Source organism: Cricetulus griseus, chromosome 7 (assembly GCF_003668045.3).
Source record: "Cricetulus griseus strain 17A/GY chromosome 7, alternate assembly CriGri-PICRH-1.0, whole genome shotgun sequence".
Taxonomy (NCBI): domain Eukaryota; kingdom Metazoa; phylum Chordata; class Mammalia; order Rodentia; family Cricetidae; genus Cricetulus; species Cricetulus griseus.
Genome location: NC_048600.1, coordinates 30,948,030 through 30,973,410, shown reverse-complemented (window position 1 = coordinate 30,973,410; position 25,381 = coordinate 30,948,030). Strand labels below are relative to the sequence as shown.

Genomic DNA, 25,381 nt, shown 5'->3' with positions numbered 1-25,381 from the left:
TTCCCAGGGTACCAGATGCAGCACTCTGCCATCCTGCCCTTCCATCAGCAGTGTTATCTGTGGTGTTGATGATCTTTGTGGGACACAAGTTTGGGAGCTCTTAAACTCCACAGGCAAAACTAAGCTTGTTGAATTTTATCTTTTAGGGACTTTAGCCTGTCATATTTTGTGGAAATACTGCAAGGCCAATTTTAGCTCAGTGCAACTCTCAATAGGAAGCCTGCTACAACAATACTGCAGTGAGACTTGACACTTAAGAAGTACCTGACACATGCCAGGCACTGTGTGTCACCGCTGCCTTATGCAAGATACTGCCACATACCAGACACTGCATGTCACCACCTGTCTCATGTCAAACACTGCATGTCACCACCTGCCACATGCTGGGTGCATGTGATCTCTTTCCTTAATGCAGATACAACTCCACACTTAATGCAGACACTCACCACACCACCACACACTTAGATAATCTCCACTACAAACAATGCAGACACTCCTTACTATAAACTTAATGCAGATACTTGCCACTACACACTTCAGGAAGATACTCATCACTATAAACTTAACATCAATATTCATCACTACGAAATTTCCTCTCAGAGGTACTTTTGCTGCACCCCATGAATTTACTGTATGTGATTCCACTGCCATTTGTCTAGAGACGTTTATTTCCCTTAAAGGCTGACTTTTGCTGTTATCTTAAGACTGGTAGCTGGAACCCACCTGGAGCTCTCTCCCTCCCCCCCTCCTCTCTCCTCTCTCTCTCTCTCTCTCTCTCTCTCTCTCTCTCTCTCTCTCTCTCTCTCTCTCTCTCTCTCTCTCTCCCTCCTTTCTGCTTTGGGGAACTTAGCACACAGACTTGCTGTGTGTGTGTTTGTGGCACTGGCTTCCCCGCTCTTCACCAGGGTTTGCTAATGGCAGCTCAGCTGATCATCTTTACTGTTCCCATGTGGCCCCTGCCAGCACTGTCCTCACTCCTTTTCAGTGAGCTTGGAAAATATAACCACCCACATCTAACAAATCTTGTTAACAAATAATAACTAGCTCTCAGTGGGTACTAAAGGACCCTCCTCTGGGCATTGAGTTCAGGATGGCACCAGCTTTTGTGACACCTCGTTGAACCTTGATGTTAATTTATTCTGCTCACATAAAGTCAAATACCCAAGTTAAAAGATGTGAATTTAGAAAGGTTGGCACCCGTCACCTTCTCCCAACCTGAGATGATGACACACTGCTTGGGACATGTGCTCTCTAGGCTATCTCTAACATGCAGGGTGCCAATAACACAATCACAGAGGCTCCCAGGAGGACTATCACCAGCCATTGGTATCACTATGCAACCTCTGTGCTTTCTTAAAATTTATCCTGATAAACAGCCATGGTCAAATGAACACACTTCTATTCACAGGCTTCACAGAAGTCAGTATACAGACTTCTGTAATTTTTAACATTTTAAAATTTTCATTATATATATATATATATATATATATATATATATATATATGGGTGTTTTGCCTGCATGTATGTCTGTGTACCACATGAGTAACTGGTAACCACAGAGGCCAGAAATGGGCATCAGATCCCCTGGAACTGGAGTTACAGGTGGTTGTGAGCTGTCATATAGGTACTGGGAATCAAACGCGGGTCCTCTGCAAGAACAGTAGATACTCTTTTTTCTAATTTATTTATTTTATTTTATGTGCATTGGTGTTTTTCCATGGATGTCAGGAACCCTGGGACTGGAATTACAGACAGTTGTGAGCTGCCATGTGGGTGCTGGGAATTGAACCTGGGTCCTCTGGAAGAACAGTCAGTGCTCTTACCTGCTGAGCCACCTCTCCAGCCCCAGTAAATACTCTTAACCACTGACCCACCTCTCCAGCCCCAGGATTTCTGTGCCTTTAAAATCTGGTTACTGTTACATGATGGTTCTGGGTTCTTTCCAATTTTTCACACAACTGATTCATATGATAAGGCAGTAGGTATCTGGGAGATAAACTCTTTGGCACATATGAAGACCGGTTCTTGGGACTGCAATTTCTGGGTTGACAGATGTGCTTGCAGCCTCTTCCCACAGGGGTCCATTCCCATTTTGGTCACAAATGTGACCCTGGTCATTCTGTTAAGAACTCCCAATTCCCCCAAAAGTGTATTTGTTGCTTTGATTTGCATTTCTGTGACAATGAGGTAATGTGCACCTCCTGAAACATGAGAGTGGCTGCTCCCCGGTCTCTTGTGAACTTGTTCTTTAGGGGACCATGTCTAAAAAGCAGCCTTCACAGAAGCCCTTACTGACTTGTGAGGACTCGATCTTCATCAGTGTTTCACTGGGACAAATCCTCAGCAAGCATAGGCCTGGACGAGTGAACCAGAGAATCACTCGTCTTCCTTTTAGCACGCAATCAAATTTATCCAACTGGAAAATAAAAACTATAACGCTACTCACAACATTAAGTAAGATCCATAATCTGTTCAGCAAAAATGTGAAAACCTCTGAGTTGGGAGTCACTGTGTCAAGCAGCATGAGTGGGCCTCATCAAGCCTCCTCCACAAGGGCTGGATGGTAAACAGTGTAAACTAGATGAGCAGTGTGGCTTTCTGGACTGGCATAAAAGCAGTTACAGGAGACACGGGACCAAACCTTGGCAGGCACAATGTAATAAAACTTTACTTACGGGAAGGCCCCAGTGAGTGGGAGGCAAATGCTGGCCGAATTATTGCCAGAGCAAAAAGATCAACGGGGACACAGAACTCTTCATTTGTTTATGTGGCCAGGGTGCTCAGGCTTTTCTCAAAAGCCACCCGTTCAACGTCCATCCATGCTACCACTCTGTTCCAAACATGTGGGCTTTCTCCTCATTGGCATCCTTTTTGCTATCTTTAGAAGCAGGCATGGAGCCCTCAGAATGGTGGCCACACTCCTTCGTCCTCTCAGGACAACCACCTAGAGGAAAGAGCACGAACCATCTTGGCTATCAGGCCACACTGCCAGACTCTCCCAAGCAGACCACAGAATACTGAAACCAGGAGTTCAGAGGAAATCAAAATGGCCCAAGCTTTGGCCAGGGTAGCCCAGGGAGAGGGCTGCTGGCACCCTGGCAGAAGGAGAGATAGAATGCCCACGCTGTTCATTCTGTGTCTTTGGACTCTCACTGCCCCCAGTGTCAACTGTGCTCCAAGATTGTATGACAGGCATCTAAATTCACAGCTTGGCAGCACCTGGACACCACTACAGGTTCTTCCCGCACCTTCTGACTCACAGAATCCTCACTTCCATCAGAAGGCTACCTTTCCTGGGTGTGCAACTCAGCAAAGAGAAGACAGACATTTATTTCTCTAGCCAAAAGCCATGCCTTCAAGAAGAGAGTGTGCAAGTCATGGGATTTAGCAGGCCATGGGTAGAAAATACTCATGGGAAAAAAAAAGAAAAGCTTTCTTTTCCCAAAAAACGAGTGAGTAATTTCAATGAAGTCATTTTGTTATTGTTTGTTTTATGAAATTGAAAGTCACAAATGACTTCCATTAGCAACTTAGAGGCTAAGGTACAAGCCTGAAAGAAAAATATCCCCCTGAAACAGTAAATTGAGACTAGAAAAAGAAGCCGGCATGGCAGTGAAGACCTTTAACACCAGCACTCAGGGGGCAAAGGCAGAAAGAGCATTGTGAGTTTGAGGTCAGTCTTGGCTACATAGTAGGCTCCAGACCAGCCTGGTCTACATAGTAATGAGTTCTTATTCAGCCTATGCTACATAGTTAGTGCCAGGTCAGCCAGAGCTACCCCATGTCTTTAAAATATATCCATATTTTACCTGCTTGATGGCCATTTATCTGCTACTCATGCCAGAAGCCTTTAATTGCAGCAACTTGGGAAGCCAGAGAGGAGAACGTGAGCTGAGCACCAGCATATATCTCTTTATCCTGACAGCAGATATGATGTGACCCATACCCCCTACTGACACCACAGCTACAAGCTGCTCTCGTCATATGCCTTCCCTGGCATGATGGACTACACCCTCAAACTAAGAGCCCTTCCTTCCCTAGGTTTCTGTTGTGAGGTATTTTGTCTATTAATACAACCCCACTTATATAAATGCACCACAGATACTGGTTTTAAGAGGAAGGTAACCAGCAGAGGCCAGACACTTAGCTCTTGCTCTGTAAAGTGCAAACACTTAGCTGTGTTTTGCTCTCCTATGCACCTGGAGTCCTGGAGCACAGAGTCACCTTCCCAGTACTTGGCTTAAGGTCACTGGTAGTCATCCACCCTAAGCCATGCAGGTGCCAACCCATGGTCCCAGGTGCTCCAGGGTCATACTGACTATGTCGCTAATGGCTCACTAGCAGTCTTTTAAAAGAGAGTTGGAAGAAGCAAACAACCATCCCAGCAGGACTAAGAAAGCTTCTGGACATTTCCTTTAGGACAAGTCCAAAGTGGGCTTAAGGACTGGGGAGGAGAAGAAACAACATGGAAACCACCAGTGACCACACACAAGATACATCTCATCCAAGTCAGGGACACAGAGCAGCTTCCTGCTTCCACCATCACAGCCCCAGGCCCTAAAAGCCAAGACATTTTGGAGTCAGGCTTCTTGGAATCTCTGACAATAGACTCCCAGAAAACCGTGTCACCATTGTAAGACACCTCAAAATTGTAAGAAATTTTGGTAGCTCACCAATTAGAATCTATAGGCAGAGCAAAGACAACACCTACAGAGGACACACAGAAGGTAAACAAAGGAAAGCTGCCATCAGGCATGTCCCAAGTACAAACAGAAGCCCCGAGTCTCTTCCTCCAGAAAACTGTGATTCCTGCAGGTCGTGTGCAGAAGGCAGACACCCCACAGAAAACATACTCTGGCCCACAGGATTTCCTTCTGCTGTGGTCACTTCATGGAACTTTGCTGGGAGGATGCCGAAAGTGAGGAGCAGCCCCTTCTTAACTCTCCAGCAGCAGCATGAACCCTGAGTGGGCCCTTCAGAACACACCAGCCTGTTGATGAGCCCACCCTCCCTTGTCCTAACTCTTACTTTGCAGTCTGTCTTTTATCCTACAGCATGTGCTCACAAGACACAGGCGGAAAGGATTTCAGTTTCCTGCAGGCAGCATGGAGCTGCAGCACTGGGCAGGGCTGGCAGAGCTTCTCCAGAGCTGCACTGCCAATGACCTTTACACATGGCCATTGCCTCTGTTGTTGTTTTATAGGGAATCTTCCTCTGGTCATCACTGTTTATGATAGATGTAGTACACAACAGGCAATAAAAAGGGAAATTCTGTCTTCTTGTGTATCACCGTCATCAAACAGTGCTATAAATGAGAAACAGCCTATGGTTCCTGCCGTCCTTTCCACTCCAAACTAAGTTTTATTTATTTTTTGTTCATAAAAATCACCCACTTTTTATTATACTCTACCAAAGAATGAGGACATAAACAATATTAAAAAGTCAAGAATACAGTACCACACAGCCAGATGGAATGTGCTCTGTCCCTATATAACTGTGGTGCAAAAAACACAAGCAAGGGCTGACTGTGAATAAATCCACTGAAGTCACAGCTGAGGCACTTGGAGGAAACCAACGAGGGCCACAGGAGCAAGATGACAGATCTAATTCAACAGGTTTCATGTTCAAACAAAAGCACACTTTCCTTTAAGCATGAGCCCAAAACTAACAATTCTCCATTACACCTAGGGACAGCTCCATGACCACCAGGAAGCTCTCAAAGCAACCCCAGCACAACTTAAATCTGCAATTGCTATCTGCGTTCCTCCTCATGTCCCTTGACCATCAAGGACAAGAAGTGGAGGAGCAGGACAGCTTAACAAGAGGGTAGAACAGTCCACACAGGTCCCATTGCATGAGAAGTGGTAGCCACAACTGCCAGGTTTACCACATGTTACTTATTAAGTAGGGAAAGGCAAAAAATGTGTCTATGCAAGTCAACTCTTTTAAAATAATATTGCACAATAAATTCAATGTAATAAACTCTTTCTTTGGATCACAAAATAATGCTCCTGTGGCACACAGATCTGGTTAATAAACCTCACACAAGTGCTCTAAGGATTGAAAAAGCAGCTTTGGGAGCCACATCAGAAAGTCAACAAGCCCTTTTGATCTATCCACAGAGGTACAGGGCCTTTATGCTGTGACATAAGGAATACTTCTAGTGACAGAGTCGTGTTGATATGTTGCCTGGGAACTTTCTGACAGGCAAGCATGTAACTTTTGACACCAGGTGACTTGGTTATTAAAAGTCTGTTTATTCTGACATCTCACTGGGACAAACTTATGGCTCCATCAACCAGAAAAATTCCACTTTCAGGAAGACAGAAAGCCAAGGGCAAACACAGCCTGGAGGTGAGGAGAAGGTGGTTTTGAAAGGTGTTTTCTTCCTCTCTGGAGTGTAACACTCAGTTAACAGCTCAGGCACAGCTCCAAAGTATGTATGCCCAGCTTAAGAGAGAAGATGCCTTCTACCAGTCAAAGAGGGACAGAGACTGAGTGTAACAGGGAAGCCCTCTCCCACCAACCATGCAAGAACAAAGGGAAGATGTGCACTGAGGGGAGATACACAAACTCTCTACTCCACACAGATCCCAGGGTACACTACTGCCTGGGGTGGAGGAAGGTTGAGGGATGGGCAGAGCAGAGCCTGTTCCTCATCACCCTTAGAGCTGAAGGAGCAGCGCTGGCTCGGGTCATCTTAATATAGGGAATCCAAAATCCACCCCAACCCTGGACCCTGCCCTGGCTCATGCTCAGAGTCCCAGCCTCCTTCACTAGGCTACCAATGCCCAACGCTCTCCTTGCTGGAGTCCATCTAAGATTCAGGGAAAACACAGCAAGCCCAGGTGATGTTCAACTAATTCCAAGGACACATTATATAACTCCAAAGATTCTTGTTCCTAGATCTCAGCAAGTTCAAAGGTAGCTTTTAAATTATAGTAAACTTTGAAATAAAAAACAAACTAATATTGGAATGTCCTTCTGATCGTCTAGGTAAGTTCTTCAGTCTTCTCAACTCTCACCTCCTCAGCATTAGGAGTGCTAGCTATAGAAAAATGTCCTACACACAGAATCATCACACCTTTAGGATTAAAATTGTTATTGGACCTCAAGTTTCAATAACAGAACTTCAACACCATTGGTGGCCGCATCAGAAGCAACAGGCCCTGGGAGCTCATCTTCCTATGTATACAGGAAGGCACAGTAACAGGACCCATTGGTGAGCTGGACAAAGGGACATCATCAGATGCCAAGACTGTGGGGAATATGAGCTTGGATTTCTAGATGTCAAGATGAACAGGAACAGAATTCTGCTATTTAAAAGCTGCCCAGTCTGCAGCGTTTGGTGGAGAAAGCTAGAATAAACTAGCTTCCTCCCTCTCCACAGGGCACAATGGTGCACTCTCCGTTTCCTCCCACGTTCTGAGTGACACTCAGTTCAGAAGAGGACCAAAACAGAAACATACTCCTAAAGCAGTTTATCTAATGGAAATGAGCTAAAGTTTGGGGAGAATATGAATTTCTCTTTGCTGTGAATAGTGACCTACACTTTCTACACTGTATTTTCAGATTTCTGTACTTTGACTCTTCCCAGGAAAAACAGTCTGTAAGTTGCATTTTAACAGCTGACCTTTCTAATACTCATATGGGGCAAGGACATTCCTTTTACAGTGGTTACTGAGGAAACATGGAAGGATTTTCATACTGAGCTTTGACATTGTAGAACTGTCCTTTTCCTGGACAAACTAAGAAACAATCTAAGGGACAAGTTTGGTATTGACCAGTTGTTGGAAATCAGCTTATGAACTGCAGTGACACTGGAACGACTCTTCTAATGACGTGGCCCATCTAACACTGACCTGTGGTGATCACTGACAAATCTCTGCTGTCTCTGGACAGTCAGAACACAAACCTCTGAAAACCGCAGATGTGTTCCCTTCCCTCAAGCAGCTTTGCAGGACTTGGGGCAACCATCAACTTGTTCCTTACAATATTCACCCTATGTCAATGTCCACTCCTCACAAAAACCAAAAGCAGAGAGAGAAAGAGACAGGGCCAGGTCTTCTACTCCTGACAAGCACTCTGGGTCCCCTCCCTCTCCTCTCTCAACACCACTCCTGCCCTTTACTTCCTAATCACCATCTTGCTATGCACGCCAGCCCTCCCAGGTGTCCTGCATGCTCGGCCTGGCTGGCATTTCAGTGTGATATTTACTCTATCTGTATGGGAGGGTGTTTCTTCTTCAGCAGCTGGCTCAGGAAGCAGGGGTCAGTTGGCTGTTCAATGCCAGCCACTCAGAATGCTACCAGAGAAAAACCTGCATGGAGTTGCATGTTTAATACTGACACCTCCACAAGCCAGATCCTGGATGCAGGAGCTGGGAAGACGCCTCAGTGGGCTGCAATTAATTTTGTACACATTCTCAAAGCTTCTGACGACTAATAAAGCAAATCTCCTATGAAGGAGAAGGGAATGGTTTGCAGAACTGCTCCACACACTACTGGAAGGGGCACACAACAGGACATGGTGAGGTTTCTCTTGTTTTGGCTTTTCAGCTGTTGGCCCAAGTGCTCACTACCAAGTGGCTGGAGGCTTCCTGACCATCAGAAGGAGATGGAGAATGGCAGAACCAGCCATTAAAGCCAGGGTGATGCTGCTGCACCATATGACTCTTGGAAAGTGATCACCTCATTTTCTCATAGGCTGGGCTCCAGAAAGCCTCCCCTTTATTGGGACCCCTAAAGATGGGCAGATAGAAAGTGCTAGAAGCATTTGAGCATGGTGGTCCAGAGTTAACATACCCACAGTAAAACATCACACGCGCGTCAGTCTAGTCACTAACTCAACGAGTACTACACAAAACATAAATGGAAGAATGTTAAAAAGATGACCTCAGGTTGGAGGGATGGCTTAGTGGCTAAGACCACCAGCTGCTCCTACAGAGGACTCTTAGCACCCATGTGGCGGCTCACACTATCTGCAACTCCAGTTCCAGTGAATCCTCTTCTGTCCCACTCCCCAAACATCAGGTACATCTGTGGTACAAACACCTATGTGCAGGCAAAACTCTTCACATAACATTTTAAATAATAAATAGATAGTCCTTATCTACTCTTAAAGAGTAAAAGTGTGTAATGGACTCAGAAAAGTGACACTGGCAATCACCTCTTCTGGCCTCCATTCCCACACCAGTGACAAGTAGAATTCTGTTCATTGTGCTATGTAGATTCTTGTTATAGAAATGCAGCTGTATACAAGGCCTGATGTTTCAGTGTGTAACACACTAAAATGGTCAAAATGTCACAGCAGACCAGCAATATCTGGCCAAAACACCCCCCAGTGTTGGGTCCACATCCACTTGGAAGCTGCCTGTCTGCTCACTTGATTCACCACAGAGGGATGCAACTGGGCGGCCTCCAGTCCTCTGCTGGGCACACTGGGGCCATTTCTCTGGCAAGTTTCTTCTGCAGCCACCTCAGCCAGAACAGATGGTATGTCACTCTATGCAAAGGCATCAGGGAAGAAGTTCTTCACTCACTGCTGGATTCTTAGTAGCAAAGTCCTGTGGCACTGTGGCACCAAGTGTCAGGAGAGAGTCCACGGCATCTCACTAAGTTAGAGCTAGAAAGGTATGTACCATCCCCAAAACACCCAATCCACGGGAGAAAAGAAGACCAAACTAAGAGCATGGTAGGCTGTTGGCTCTGGACCTGAAGTCAGAGCCAAGATTGTGCCTGAGTCCACTGCCTCACCCAGGGCAACAGCAAGCCACCTGAGAATCTGAATGCTAGGGAAGGTAGCAGAGCCTCCCCCAAAAGCCTGCCGTGTTGTATCTGCCCTCCACTGGAGGTTGTGAGTGCGCTGGAAGCCTACTCTGATGAGGTTAGGCATTCCCAACACATGAAACAGCAGCCAGTTCCAAGTGACAATAGCTGCTGTGTTCATGTGGCCAGGAGGCAAACTTCTGCCACAAGTCCAGCAGCCCTCTAAGACGTCAGCAGGCCTCTGCTTCATTCCCCACGCTGCAGGACACTGTCAGGCCCTTTCACAGGTTCAGTGGACAAAGTGTCCTGACTCAGACACAGGCAGATCTTTCTACCTCGCTGTGGCTGGCAGTGATCCAATCCCAGCCACTGGGCCAGTGCTGTCTGTGGTGCTGAAGAAGCAGCCTTGCCCCTGACTAAGCACGGTCAATGAGGATGAGCATGAATGTGAGCAGGGGCGGGGATCACTGGCTGGAAGGAAGAAGATGACATAGATGTGATGATGCCAGGTCATGGTGCAGGGATGGAGCACAGGACCTCTCAGAAGCGGAGGCAGAGCCAAGAAAGTTATTAGCAACAGTTTCTGGTCACCTGACAACTCCACTAAGCTCAGCATGGAGCCTCTGTCCCAACAGTGCAGAGAAAGTGGTGGCTGAGGAACACTTGTCAGCCCTCGTTGCCTTACTGGCAAGTCATTACTTTTCAATTAAGTATCATGTTTCCACATTAAGGTCCTGCCAGGTAACTCATGCAATGACTATAAGATGGCATTTCCATTCAGGGAGTTTGCCTCCAGTGATGGGTTACTAGGAACCGAACTTACACACATAAGCACAGGCTTGCTGTGAAACCTCCAGGGATAGTGGAGTCACTAGTATTCTGCCATCATGCAGTTACCATAGGAACCGAAGAGAAGGGTGCACAGAGTTCCCAAGTCATTCCTACAATAGCCAGTGGAACTGCAGTTATTTAAATTAATACACCTAAAACAAACACATGTGAAAAAAGGATATACAATGATGCATTAAAAAACCAAAGAGAAGTTGAGACATCAAAATCAAGAGCACTCCAGATGAATCTGAGGATGGTCATCAGTGTTAACCACACATACTGGCTCAGCCTTTGTAGAGTGTACACAGCAGAGAGAAACTGAACAGGCACTCTGATACCCAGTTTCCTCCAGTGCACACACATGTGGCATGCCCTTCTGAGTGGTGTGTGACAAGAGTACTTGCAAGCTGGGAAGTCAAGGACGCAACGGTCATGCCCCTTATTCCCAGACAAGCTGAGAACCTTCTGGATAGGACCAGCCCTCTCCAAGTCACAGCTCACCGTCCATGAACTCCTTTGTCTGCTCTCTGAAAACATACACACATGGCACCCTGGAAACATACATGTACATGACACCCTGGAAAAACACACACACACACACACACACACACACACACACACACACACACACGGCACCCTGGAAACATACATACACAGGGCACCCATGACCATACACCAAGGCCTGGTTAGTCAGGGAACATCACTGTACGCCATGAACTCTGCAAGACTCTACTTAGGCAGCAGAGTGACAGCACAGAAGTGCCCACACCTGCAGCTCAAGGACTCTGGTTTCCCTTCACCTGGGAGACTCGGGTGGCATCTGCACTTAGAGCTGTTCTAGACAAGCAAGTGGTCAGTGACCAAGTGGAAATATAGCAGCCATGAAAACAAATTCCCTAGGGCTAGCACTGAAGCCCCTGAAGCCCCACACAGCTTGACTGTGGCAGACAGTGACAGTCTGGTCCCACAGTGACCAGTTCCAAGTGCTACCTCCAGGTGAGTCCCTCTTTGGTCTTCTAACAATCGTGACTCACTGCTTCCTGTTGGGACACAGTACACACTCATGGCAGGTCAGGGTATGTTACAGCCCATCCTGTCATGGGGGACTGTTAAGCTCTGGGTCTCCCCTGGGGACCATGACTCCCTAAGGCCAGGTCTCTTGATGCTCAACCATCATCCTGGGAGCCTAGAGGGTATGTGCAACAGCTGCTTGATACATTTTGCTGGGTTGGATTTATTTAATTGGTGAGCTGACTGCCGGCAGAGGATCCGTGTTTCCTTACAGACATGCACATGCACCCATGGGCATGGGCTTCGGCACAGACACTGATGTGTACGGTATCAAGTAAAGCAACAATTTTTGCTGGGAACAGCCATAACAGCATCATGCAGTGAAGTGTGAAGCCAGTGTCTCAATTTTACTAGATCAGCCATTGGCCACTGTGTGGAGGCCCTGGGTAGATAAAGCCAACTTCTAACCACACAGACAGAGCCTGCCCAGGAGCCCCACAAATGGTAGTCACATTTCTCCATCTCTGTACATGCCATAGGATTGACAGGAAACCAAAGGAAAGGGCAGAGACATGGGGGCACCTGAGGATATCACCAGGCACACCCTTCCTTCCTAAGGAGTCCACAGGAAGAGAAACTTTCGTGTTCTCAAGCTGAGGTGACGGATGACTGTTTTAAGTGCTGCACCAGGCCTGGCTAGTCTATTGTTCAGTCAGGTGGCTACAAGCAATGCTGATTTAGAAGAGGGAAGAGTAACCTAGAAAACACCTGGGCTAAGAGTGACAACGGAGGATAAACATCTAAGAGAAAGAGTACCAGAAGTGGGGAGCCAAGGGAGAGGGACGGGATGAAGTGAAGGCAGCTATGTACACACAGCACCTGAGCAGCCTCTAGGCTTCTTCCCTGTGTATAAAATATGTAGCATCCTACCAGGCCACATTGCCGTGAGCCCCGTTGTCAAGGTGACAGAGCAGCTCCAGGGTCTGCGCAGTGCTTGCAGGGTCGTCGGGGGACTCGTGGCTGCCGGATTCTAATTCCTTGGGCATCCTCCACACAGCAGCACATGCCTGGACTCGGCTGTCTGAAGCTAAGCAAAAGGAAAATGTCAGCAGGGCTCAGCCTCACATAAGCTCAACACTCACACAAGCCTATGAGCAGAGCATGCTGCTCCCTGAAATACTAACGTGCAGGAAGCAGAATGCAGAGCCAGCCCAACCTGAGCGCCAGTGGAGCCAGGCATAGCCTGCATCAGCAGCAGGGAGCCCAATATCCCTGGCTTATAAACCGCCATTCTGCTTTAGAGAATTTAACACCCTCAAAAGATGACAGTGTTTTTTAAGAAAGGGAACAAGGTGGGGGACACTGCCATAACTGCCAGACCCATGCTAAGGGCCTCTACTCACAGCCTCATGGGATCATAAACAAATGTCAAACACTGAGATGTTCTTCATCTGTCAAAAGCTCTGCTTCAGTTTGTCTGAAATGGTCGGTGTCTGTGTCTTGTAGCAGTGCTACAAGGTGAAACCCAAGTGTGCTCCTTGGGGAGCCAACATGTGAGAGGACAGCAGCCATCACACAAGGCACCTGCATAGTGCCCTCAGTGAACATGACCCATCCTCCCAGCTCCCACTGCAGGCGGCTTAGTGCCATTCTCAGAGCCTGGACACCTGGTACTCTACCGATACTCCAGGGATCTGGGCGTTCTTAGGGTACCCTGAGAAGTCATGTGTAGAAGACACAGAAAACAAACTCACATGGAAAGAGTGGATTCACAGCTCTCCAGACATGTGCCAGCACAGGTCTCGGGCACTCCAGAAAACATCTTAGCAGGGAAAGCATTTGAAACTAAGATTTTACATTAGATTCTGGGATATACTTTTAAATTTGCTTTTCATTTAGTTTTAGTTTCATTTGGTTTTAATTGTTTCTGAATCTCACATAGCCCAGACAGGCTTTGAACTTTCTATATATCCAAGGATGGCTTTGAACTCCTCACCTTCCAGGTTCCACTTCCCCGGTACTAGGATTGCAGCAGCACCACTCATAGCTGCCATTTAGTATTAAGTTGGAAATGTGCTAAACATTTCCTTAAACAAGGCCTTAAAGATTGCCTTGATGAACAGGTCCCTGGTGTGAAAGCATCTACTCTGTGGAGTGTTGGGGGCAGGGCAAGCAGCTGCTCTGTGGGGGTCACCAAGGTGGAAGCAGACTTTCTGTGGAGTGATCGTCTGTCCCACCCTGGCTGCTCACCAGAGTCCTTGGGTCACGTCATTTAACTCTAAGTATTGAAAAGGTGCTTATGGCATAGCAGTTCCCACTTCCTGATAAGTGCTCTCCCTTCAACACCCGTAGCAGCTGGCCAGAACACTGCTTATTGGGTGTTCTTCCTCTCTGTTCACCCTGCATTATTAGCCAACCCACAACAGAAAGCAACTCAAGAGCATTCAAGAGGATACTGTTGATAGAACGTACATACACTTGCTTCAATTGCCATACCATTTCATATCACTGTGAATGCCACAAAAGGATCCTTTGTTCCTATTTTCTTTTGTTTTATTTATTCTTATTTTTTCTGTGTTTTTCTATTTTGCTTTAAAGACATAAGCCCACATAGACAGACATATAGAAGATGAAAAGCAAATGGCTCAATGCCAAATAACTTAGCATACAGGAAAACTGACTGAAGGCAGCAGTGGGAAAGGCTTAGAGCAAGCCTGACTACATCATTTGTAGATGTTGGAGCTGCAGCACCTGGCTGCCTAAAGAAGCTAGGTAAACAGGAGAACAGGTCAGGAAAAAACATCAGACACAGTGGCCCAGGCCCACAATCGCAGACCGGAGAGGCTGAGGCAGAAACATGTTCAGCTCAAGGCCAGTCTGGGCTATAATGAAAGGTGCTGCTTTGGCACAAACAAGCAAACACGGGCAAAACCCAAAGGAGAAGAGCAAGGCCAGATATTTGTACCTAGAGCAGCAACAAAGGGTAGCACAGGCTGTCAGCATCTTCCAGGAAATGTGATATCACAACAGATACAAACAGGGTGAAGTGTCACACTGAGAAGATGCAGGGTTGTACTAAAGATGCTTAGTATTCAGATAAGGTGGCAAATTTGTAGAAAGACCAACATTTAACAGAACTGACTAAAGAAATAAACTTTCTGACTAGACAAGGATCTATTTAAGGCCTGGAGAGAAGGTTCAGTGGGTAAAGGCACTGGCCATCAAGCCTGAGACCTGAATTCAATCACTGGGGAGACTCAATTCCTGCAAGTTGGCATCCCACCTCCACACGTACACATACATACACAACAAATAATTAAATAAATTAACGAATGAAAAACTAAGTCTTGCACAGAAACGACTAAGTTCAGCGGATTACATCACAAATCTTCCTAAGCATCTAGAACAGGCAAGATCGCAGGTGTCATAGTTCCTGATTTTAACCCAGTACTTACAAGCAGGAGGAGGAAGACTGAAAGTTCAAAATCTGCTGTGATACAGTGAGATCCTGTCTCAAAATGGGGGAAAAGGAGAGAAGGAGGAAACACAAAGGAGAGAAGGATGGAGGGAAAGAGGGTGAGAGAAGAGAGCTTCCTACTTGATAAGAATCTAGAAGGCATTGCAAGATATTATGTGACATCACAATAATACAGATGCAAAAAGTGATATTAAATGAAGTTTGATGGTGTATATAAAAAATAGCAATGTTGCAAAGAAATGAGGTTGGGCCAGCAAGATGGCTTAATGGGTAAAGGTGCTTGCCTCCAAGTCTGACAACCTAAGTTCAATCCTCAGAACCCACGGAGTAGAAGGAAAGAATCAGCTCCTGCAAGGTGGCCTCTGACCTCCAGATGCACCAACACATATAAATCAGTGGATGAATGAAATAATTAAAAATACAAACGAGGGGGGCTGGATTGATGGCTCATGGCTAAGAGCACTGGCTGCTCTTCCAGAGGTCCTGAGTTCAATTCCAAGAGCCACACGGTGGCTCATAACCATCTGTAATAAGATCTGATGCCCTCTTCTGGTGGGCAGGCATACATACAGGCAGAATTGTGTGCATAATAAATAAATAAATCTTTTAAAAAAAAATACAAGCGAGGAAATGGGGATGATTCCAAATTAAGCAACCTAGTTCATCATATTAACAAGCTAAAGGGGAAAAAGTATGATCACCAAAACTACAGAAACACCCAATACAATTCAGTCTTGGCTTTTGTAGCACTCTGAAGTCTAGAAATAGAAGAAAATTTACTCTAAGGGGAGGGAAGAGAGAGAGAGGAGAGGAGACAAGGGGATGGAAACGTGGGGGAGGAGAGAGTTGGAAGCAAAAGAAAAGTCCTACAGCAAATGTAAGCGTTGTGGATGAAGTGTGAAGCTTTGTACTGCCAAGGCCACTTAACATTGTGCTAAAAGGAGAGCTACTTCATCTGTGTGGCAAGAAAAAAGTAAAAGTGAAGAACAGGAAAAGAAGAGGTCGCACTGCCGTAGTAAGCTAGAAAATGTACATGAATCTGCATGACACTATCAGGAACAAAGCAGCTCAAAGGAGATATGGAACTCAGCTGATTATCTACTGATCAGCAACAAGATGGCACAACAGGCTAGAGAGATGGCTCCCTGGGCTGGAGAGATGGCTCCATGGTTAAGAGCAGCGTGGCCCTCTTCCAAAGAACCTGAGTTCAAGTCCCAACACCCATGTCAGGCAACTCATAACCACCTGTACCTCCAGCCCCCATGGCCACCTGCATTCATGTGCACATACCCACACACAGTCATACACACATGTGCATGATCAAAAATAATAAAAAACCTTCTTTAAAGGCATGAAAAACTTTATTACTAAAAATGTGTGTGTGTGTGTGTGTGAGAGAGAGAGAGAGAGAGAGAGAGAGAGAGAGAGACAGACAGACAGAGACAGAGACAGAGACAGAGACAGAGAGAGTGTGTGTCAGATGGGAAGCACACTCACCACTTTAAAGAACTCATGGGGGCCAGAAATCAAAAGCCTGCATGAGAATGTGTACACCCCAGATACCCAACAGTCTTGAGAAAGAAAAGCAAAATGGCTTCAAGCTAGATGTCAGTTTTCTGGTAGCACAGATAGGCAAGCAGTACAAAGGAGGACAAAAGTCCACAAAGGGGCCCTTGCCAAGACAGTCACCTGATGTTCAACAAAAAGCCCACTGCATGAAAGTGGACAAATGCCTTTCAACAAATTATACTGGGTCAGTTTTGTACCACAAACAGTCTCAAGCACTAAGCACAGATGATGACTGAAAATGAAAGCATAAGAGGATCCAGGACAGTAGGGTCCATCCAGGTGCACATTTAACACCCTCACAACCTGAGGCCAGCAGAGTTCTTCAACAGCTGAGGCATGCCAGTCACTAGGGAAAAGATGGACAGCAAGCGACATTAAAATTAAGGACATCTGTTCACGGAAACACTATTATTTGGGCTTCATCAAATACAGCTCTATTAAAAAACAAGGAGGAAACATTATGATACATATCACTCGCTAAGGGCTGTGTCCAGAAGTTATAAAGAGCCTTTCAACTTGATAATAAAATAAATAGCATGTTTTTTAAATGGGTGGCAGACTGAATGAGACAATTCAGCAATGGAGATGTACAAATGGTCAGCACATTACAGGAATGGATATTCAATACCTTCAGTAATTAGGGAAATAAACGCAAAATAAAATCAAATGGAGACACACCACACTCGGCAGGGTGCCAAATGCCTAATCCAAAAAGGACAACCCTGAGTGTGTGAATAGTTGAAGAATCAGATCTCCCATGGGCTGAAGGGCGAGAAAACAGTGCACACGCTTCCAAAAACACCACAGGACACAACAATCCCCATATTAGAAGAACCTGCTCCATATGGGACTGTTCCAGACCCCCTGAACATGGGTGTCAGTGAGGTGGCCTTGGCAATCTATGGGGCTTCAGGTAGTAGATCAGTATTTATCCCTGGCGTACTAATGGATTTTGGGAGCCCATTCCATGTGGAGGGATGCTCTCTCAGCCTGGACACATGGAGGAGGGCCTAGGCCCTGCACTGGATGATATGACAAACTGGGGATCCCCCATGGAGAGCCTCACCCTCCCTGGGGAGTGGAGAGGGAATGGGATGGGGGTTTGGCGGGGTTGCTGGGGGTGGGGGTGGAGGGAGAGGGAGCTGGGATTAACATGTGAAGCAGGCTTGTTTCTAATTTAAATAAAAATCAATTTAAAAAAAAAAAAAAAGAGCCTACTCAAGCTCTGTGGCAGCTTCCAACTCCAGCAGTTAAGCTTGCCCCCCCCCAGGCACTCCCTCTAGTGGCCATGTGCAGACTGCCACAGCCAGAAGTCAGGGAAGGCATGAGCACAGTGATGGACTGGAAGAGAGCTAAGGGGATGAAATAGAGGTGGCACTTCAGGGACACACAGACATGTATCCAACTACCTAACAAGAATGCGTGCATGCGAGTGTGCAGAGACATTGGAAACGGCAAGAATGAATGAGCAGGAAGCTGGCAGAAGGCAGTCTTTCCCCAGGCCCAGCTGAGCCAGTCTCAAACCTGAACCCCACCGACTGTAGAGCCAGCAGCAGGCTGAGGGGCCAGCAGCCCTAGAAAGAATAAACACCCTAACTGTCACTCCAGTCCACACCCAAGAATCACCTGCTGCTGTTTGCTCATATGGTCGATCACTGGGCAAAGAGTAACAAACACCTAGACATGGCAGGGCCTGCCTAGCCAGGTGTGTGCTGGAGATTCAAGGCATCATGTCATCATGGAGATATCTGCAGACCAAATGTCAAGTAAAACCCTGGGCTTTACTTACAGGAGGTCCTCCAGGTGTGTGCCACTCTGTGTCATCTCCATGGTCCATACTTAACAAAACGAAACTGGCAGGACAGGCAGTTTAGGAGATGTCTATGTTCCGTCTGTGGCCTGTGCACTCCCAGAAGCTTCTGAAACTGCCCCCTCCCCCCACACTGCCAGAGGGTGGTAAAGATGTTAGCCTACTCCCTCCCAGAAAAACAACAGGAAGGCTAAAACCTGGATGCAAACACAAACAGTGGAAAGCAGAGCACAGTCTTCCATAGAGATGTGTCTGCTCCCCCATGCCCATTGGGATATAGTCCAAGGCTGGCAGACAACCCCCACAGGACATCACACTGACCAATGGTTGGTGACAACATGCTGAGCAGGCAGGAGAGAGTGCAGAAGGCCTCATCCAGGGGCAGGAGATGCAGCCATCCAGAGTCAGGGGCCTGGCACTTCTGACAAGACTTTAAACACTGTTCTGTCCACAATCATGAAAGCAGAGATGGCACACACAGGGGCATGGCCAGTGGCCTGGCTGGATGGTCAGTAAACTAAAAGAGAAAAATACACCAAAAAAGAGACTAGACATCTACCTTGTGACAAGAGGATGTTCCAGACACCACTAACCCTCAAAGAGCACTCTTCATTGTCACTGTAACCAACACCTACTCCAGGCATGCATTTGCCCCCTGAGCTCTGAGTGCACCAATGCCCCGGGTACCTTCACACATACAGAATCTGACCAGAAAACCACTGAACTACTTACTGAGTATGCAGACTGACCTGGAATCTGAGGAGCCACTATCCTCATCACACCACCTCTCCAAAGACTGCCAAGCTCTGCAGAGGGAGACCTAGTATAGCTTTAGCTGAAAGCACCAAATAGCACTGTGCCCCAGCAAGTGGCAGTGACAGTGCAGGGTCTTTATTTTTAGTTATCAAAAACTGCATGCATTTATGATAGACAGTATTATGTTCTTGAGCTGTGTAAGCATTGAGATGGCAAAATGGAACCAAATTAATATAAGCATTAACTTACGTCATCTAAAATCTACTCCCTTACCCTTTTTCACAGAAACAACAGACCTCTGGAACCATGAACCTAACTGGTTTGTCTCAGTGAAATTTGTGTCTTTAGACCAGCATTCCCCGACAGCCTCACCCAAGCCCCTGGTTAACCACCTCTGTGGCTGGATGAAGTAGGGTAATGCAGAACTGGTCTTCTGTGTTTTGCTTGTTACACCCACCACAGTGTTGGCCACACTCACCCAAGGTCTCAGAGGTTAGGATCTGCCTCTTTCCGTTGTGCCCCTCCTGCCCCTGTAGTTACCCACACCCCCCTCCACTGCATCCCAACTCACCTTCATAGCACAAATCCTACTGTCTGCCCTCGCCTCCCCTACAGCTTAGTTTTCCATTTCTCGTGGGCACTTTTCTAGTGTCCTGGCCTCCCTACACATTCTCATAGAAATACACATATAGGACAATTAAGGGAGCCAAGTGTGGTGGCACACACCTTTAATCTCAGCACTCAGGAGGCAGAGGCAGACTGATCTCTGAGTTCGAGGCCAGCCTGGTCTACAGAGCTAGCTCCAAGACAACAGGGGAGATGCAAAGCCAAGCAAAGTAAAGAAAGGGCCAGAGAGATGTCTCAGCAGGTAAAAATCACTTGCGGTATAAGCTCACAGTTTCAAGTTTGACCCCCAAAATCCACAGAAAAAGAACAAAACAAACTCTGAGAAAAGTTCCTTCTGACTCCCATCGTCATGCTGTACCCACACTCACAGTCTCACACACACAATAAATAAAACTTGATTTTAGAAAAATTACAAACTAGGGTATACATGAGAGATAGCATGTGATATTTCCTTTCTAAGCCCAGGTTACCCCATTGAATGTATTTTCCATTTCCATACACATCCTCAAGCTCTCACAGTAAAGCAAAAGACTTTAATTTTTCACTGGCATCCCTCAGCATATATCTTGCATTGCTTGACTTTGAAAACTGTTGCTTGAGTTGCTGGCTTAGTCTCAACGAAAATCATTCAAAGAGGGTCAGGAGAGATGGCTCAGCAGTTAAGAGTACTTGCTGCAAAAGGAGATACCATAATAGAGGGAGACATTTTAGGTTTACAGAGAAATCAGGCACTAGGGAGATGTCTGGAGATCTACAAAGTTAACACCAACTAACAATCTAAGCAACAGAGGAGAGGCTACATTAAATGCCCTCCCCTGATAATGAGATTGATGACTGACTTATATGCCGTCCTATAGCCTTCATCCAGCAGCTGATGGAAGTAGAAGCAGACACCCACACCTAATCACTGAACTGAACTGGAATCCAGTTGCAGAGAAGAACGAGTGATGGGCAAAGGAGTCCAGACCAGGCTGGTGAAACCCACAGAAACAGCTGACCTGAACAACAGGGAGCTCTTGGTCCCCAGACTGATAGCTGGAATACCAGCATAGGACTGATCCAGACCCCAGGAACATAGGTTTCAGTGAGGAGACCTCAGAAATCTACAGGACCTCCTGTAGATAAGTTCAGTACTTATCCCTAGCATAGGTGTGGACTTTGGGAGCCCAATCCACATACAGGGATACTCCCTGAGCCAAGACACACGGGGGATGGGCCTAGGCCCTATCCCAAAGGATATGATAGACTCTGACAACACCCTATGGAGGGCCTCACCATCCAGGGGGAGCAGAAAGGATATGTGATAGGTAGGGTTTTAGTTGGGAGGGGGTGGAGGAGGGGAGAGAGTGGGAACTGGGATTTTCATGTAAAACAATCTTGTTTCTAATTCAAATTAAAAAAAGAAATATAAAAAAAAAAAGAAAAAAGAGTACTTGCTGCTCTTGCAGAGGACTTGGTTTGGTTTCTAGCATCCACATCAGGCAGCTCACAAACACTCCAGCTCTAAGGAACTGACACCCTCTTCTGGCCTCCAAAGGTACACACACAGTATACATATACATACACAGACACTACAAACACACACACACACACACACACACACACACAAATAAATCTTTTTTTTTTTTTTAAGAGAAAATTCAATGAATGTTGGCTTGGGGTTAGGATAGGATTTCCAACAGTCTTTAAAACTCTGAACACACTTCTGCTGTTTTGTGCTGTGTGCTCTTTAAAAGCTGCTCTCTCAACATTGATCATGATAATCATGGAACCAAACTACTGTTCAACTTGTGAAGAAACTGAAGATGCCCTACTTCTGCAGTGTCAGTCGAGAGTCAACTCCCTGTCTGAGCATAAGCACATCCATGTCATACGTGAACTTCCTTTCATCTGTAATAAATACCTAGATATAGGTACACCAAAGAATAGATTTCTTTATGAACTGAAATGTTTGATATGTATAACTATTTCATATATATGGGACAGCAGAAATATTTCTTAGGCAAAAGAAGGGTGTCACCAGGCAGTGGTGGAGAGAGCTCCTTTAATCCCAGCACTCAGGAGGCAGAGGCAGGTGGATGCCTGAGTTCCAGGCCAGCAGCCTGGTCTACAGAGTGAGTTTCAGGACAGCAAGGGCAACACAGAGAAACCCTGTCTCAAAGACCAAAAAAGGAAGAGGGTGGGGGTCAAGTGGAAAGGTTCAGCAACCCTACTCCTGATGTACATAAACAGCAAACCAGTTAGCTGGAGCTGCTGGGAGATGCCAAGGGGTGGAGGACAACAGAAGTGGCCCCATCCCAAGGTCTGACCAATTTGCTTGTGCAGGGAACACAAGCAAACTTTACCAGACACTCTGAAAAAGGCTGCAAATCAACACATGTATCAGTTACAGCACCAAACTGTCAGCCCTGAAAACACCCACAGGAGTAACATTGTACAGACTGAGCAGGAGCATTGAGGATATGTTTATACAGATATATACATACAACAATAACTAATTAAAAAAGAGGGCATAAATTTGAAAGAGCAATGAGGGGTATATGGAAGAGTTTGGAGGGAGAAATTATGTAATTATAATCTCAAAAATGATGGGCTAGAGAGCTGGCTCAGAGGTTAAGAGCACTGGCTGTTCTTCCAGAGGTTATGAGTTCAATTCCCAGCAACCACATGGTGGCTCACAACCATCTTTAATGAGATCCTGGTGTCCTCTTCTGACAAGTGTATACATAATAATTTTTTTAAAAAAAAATGAAGGGAAAAAACATTATAAATCAATACATTTTTCTAAAAACTGGTAAGCAACAAGGACTGTCAAGTATATGTAAGTTTATTTTGATTTCTGAAAGATTACAATTTCTGTTCCAAAGCGTATCCTGAAATTTTAATGGGTTTAAGAATGTCCAAAATTACCCACAAAAAGATGTTAACACAAGAACGCACCAGGGAGACCAGAAAGCTGCAGGTGTCTCACTCAGGCAGTGACTGCCAGTACCATAGCCCTAGAGATAAAACCAGCATAATAAGAACTGTGGTGTCAGTCCAAGGAATACGGTAGGCACTACCAGAAACTACATCCTCAGAAACAGATGAAATTTAAGGTAAACAGAGCTAGGCAAGAAACACAGGAGGTGTGCCATGGAGACACACAATTGGTTCTCAAACTCTGAGGATTTCCATAACTGCATGCATCGCAGCAGAGCAGTCAGCGCACACCCAGTGGATATCAAAGAAGCAGAGGGACTTTCAGGGAGGAAAGCCCACCTTCAGAAGCAACAGGCTCTAATAACCAGGGAGGCATCTAGCTTTCATCTCTATTGTAACCCTTGCCTGAAATAAGGTTCTATGATGTAACCACCTGGGCAAGATTAATATCACTGTGACTAGGAGCCTATAGAGGGCACCAGGCACAAACCCTGTATAAAACAAAGCCTGTGGCATGGCACAAGAGACAAGGTCTGCATGCAACCAAGACAGCACACCAGGGACAGACTCTTACAGAAGCAGTCCACAGCACACAAAACAGGATCTGCATACAACCAAGCCAGGGCACCAGGCACACACAGTCTCTGTATACAGCTAAGCCAGGCACCAGGCAAGCACAGCCTCTGTATTCAGCTAAGCCAAGCACCAGGCACACATAGCCTCTGTATACAGCTAAGCCAGGCACCAGACATACACAGCCTCTGTATACATCTAAGCCAGGGTACCAGGCACAGCCTCCATACACAAGCAAATTACAGCACTGCTGCACATACCAACCCTGTTCATGCTGACAAAAAGCCAGAGAGCCACATGACAGCTAAGCTAGAAAGGATTTGAACTGTCACCCAATAACCTGGCCTCTACATCCTAGTAATGAGGAAACTGAGGCTGGACGGAGGTAACTGATTTCCAGGCTCACGGGGCTCATGACAACACCAGCATCAAAAATGAAATAGAGCATCTTGCCTCAGAAGAATCACTGCTTTGAGAGAGAAAATACTAAGTTATATCTTTAAGGCCAATTTGATACTTCTATTTTTTATATGAAACACAAGAGCTAAAAGCACTTAATGAGATAAAAAGATAATCAGGGCAAAATGAATGGAAGAGGCATACTTGAGGCTCCAACTGTACCCGTGGAGTGTGCTGCTTGCTGTAAGGGATTAGAGTCAAAAGGCTTAGAGGAATTCAAAGGAGATTAGAGCCTTTGTGGGCTGAATAGCAGCTGCAGCCAGCTTGCTAAAGGGCTAACAATGCCCTGGCTGGGGGACGTGGTGTGATCCCCAGCTGGAGGAGGAGGATGCTTCCGTGGGCTGCTGCATAATGAGCATACTCAGAGTCTAAGGGCTATTTTTAGAGGCTACAGCCATCTCAGCATCTGGTGCAGGCCAGGCAGGTGAGTGAGATGGAATCCAGCCGAGGCAATCACCTGACACAGGCATAGCTCCGGGTGTACAATGAGTGCCTTGGCACCTGAGACTAAAAATACCTTCTCCAGTGGCCTCCACAGTGCTTCAGAGCTGTGGTCACATGCAGAATGAAGAGTGAGTATGCAGGATACACAGGCTGACTGTAGTGAGAGGTCAGAGTCATAGGCATCCCAGCCAGCATGGCAGGTCTATCCCTTTATTTAGCTCTTGTCCTTCTCCAGGCAGATGTAACAAGGCACAGGCAACTCAAGGCACAGCAGAAAGATTGGCTGAGAAGGGGGTGTGACAGAGAAGGGGTGTTGTCAGCAGTACAAGAGTTCTACCCAGCAGCTCTGGTGTGCTTGCCCACCTCATGACTCACTGTAGGTCCCAGCAGAGCACTCAACTGGGTGACCAGGGAACAGTCATGGCCTTCTGCTCCATTCTTCACCTGAGACAGGTCACAGGCCAAGCCCTCAGTCTCAGGAGAACCCTAGTCCTCTCAAAGAAAGGAAGTGGGGAGACCTGTAAGCACTGCCTCTAGGACCATAAATGCTGTCAATTGCTACAGACTTGACACACAAGTCTGTCTGTGCTCCTATGGGGCTGTGTCTTAAATCCAGCTCACAGAAGGCTTAGGGGCTATCCATCCAACCTGCACTTACTTCCCTAATTCCTGTGTGTGCATCAGAAAAGATGGCCTTGACACTGACAGGGCTAATCCTCTCTCCCTAGCAATATCATAGCTGTGGTGTGCAGAAGAGCCAGTCATGCTAGGAGGGGCAGGAAAGCCCCAAGAAGTTTAGAAAACAGTCAGCCAAAGGCAACACTACATATGGAGGGCACAGAACAAGACCTCTGTGTAAGTCCGGATGTTGGCTGCTGCCTTTTTTTCCCCATCCCCTGGCAGAATGTATGGACCTAAGCACAAAGCTAGTAGAGAAAGCTGCACATGGCCAGACTCTCCGTGGCGGGGGGGAGGGGGACACGGGGACAGGACGGGACAACAGACAGTACTATAACAAAATAGCACAGCCAAAATCCAAGGTCTAATATTGAGATTGATGTAGCCTTAGTTTTCAGCAGACCATTATGAAAGGGTCCTCAGAGCCACCTGTTATTACTACCTAGCAGGGCCATG

The 25,381-nt window shown here is 46.4% G+C and overlaps 1 protein-coding gene across 1 annotated transcript in view; it reads right to left on the bottom strand.

The window, feature by feature from the left end:
• Window positions 1-25,381, bottom strand: part of Eipr1 (EARP complex and GARP complex interacting protein 1) — a 111,274-nt gene that overhangs the window by 24,497 nt on the left and 61,396 nt on the right. The window contains exon 4 of the mRNA XM_027424718.2: window positions 12,540-12,696. Coding sequence (XP_027280519.1) covers window positions 12,540-12,696 — 157 coding nt within the window. The remainder of the gene's footprint in view (window positions 1-12,539; window positions 12,697-25,381) is intronic.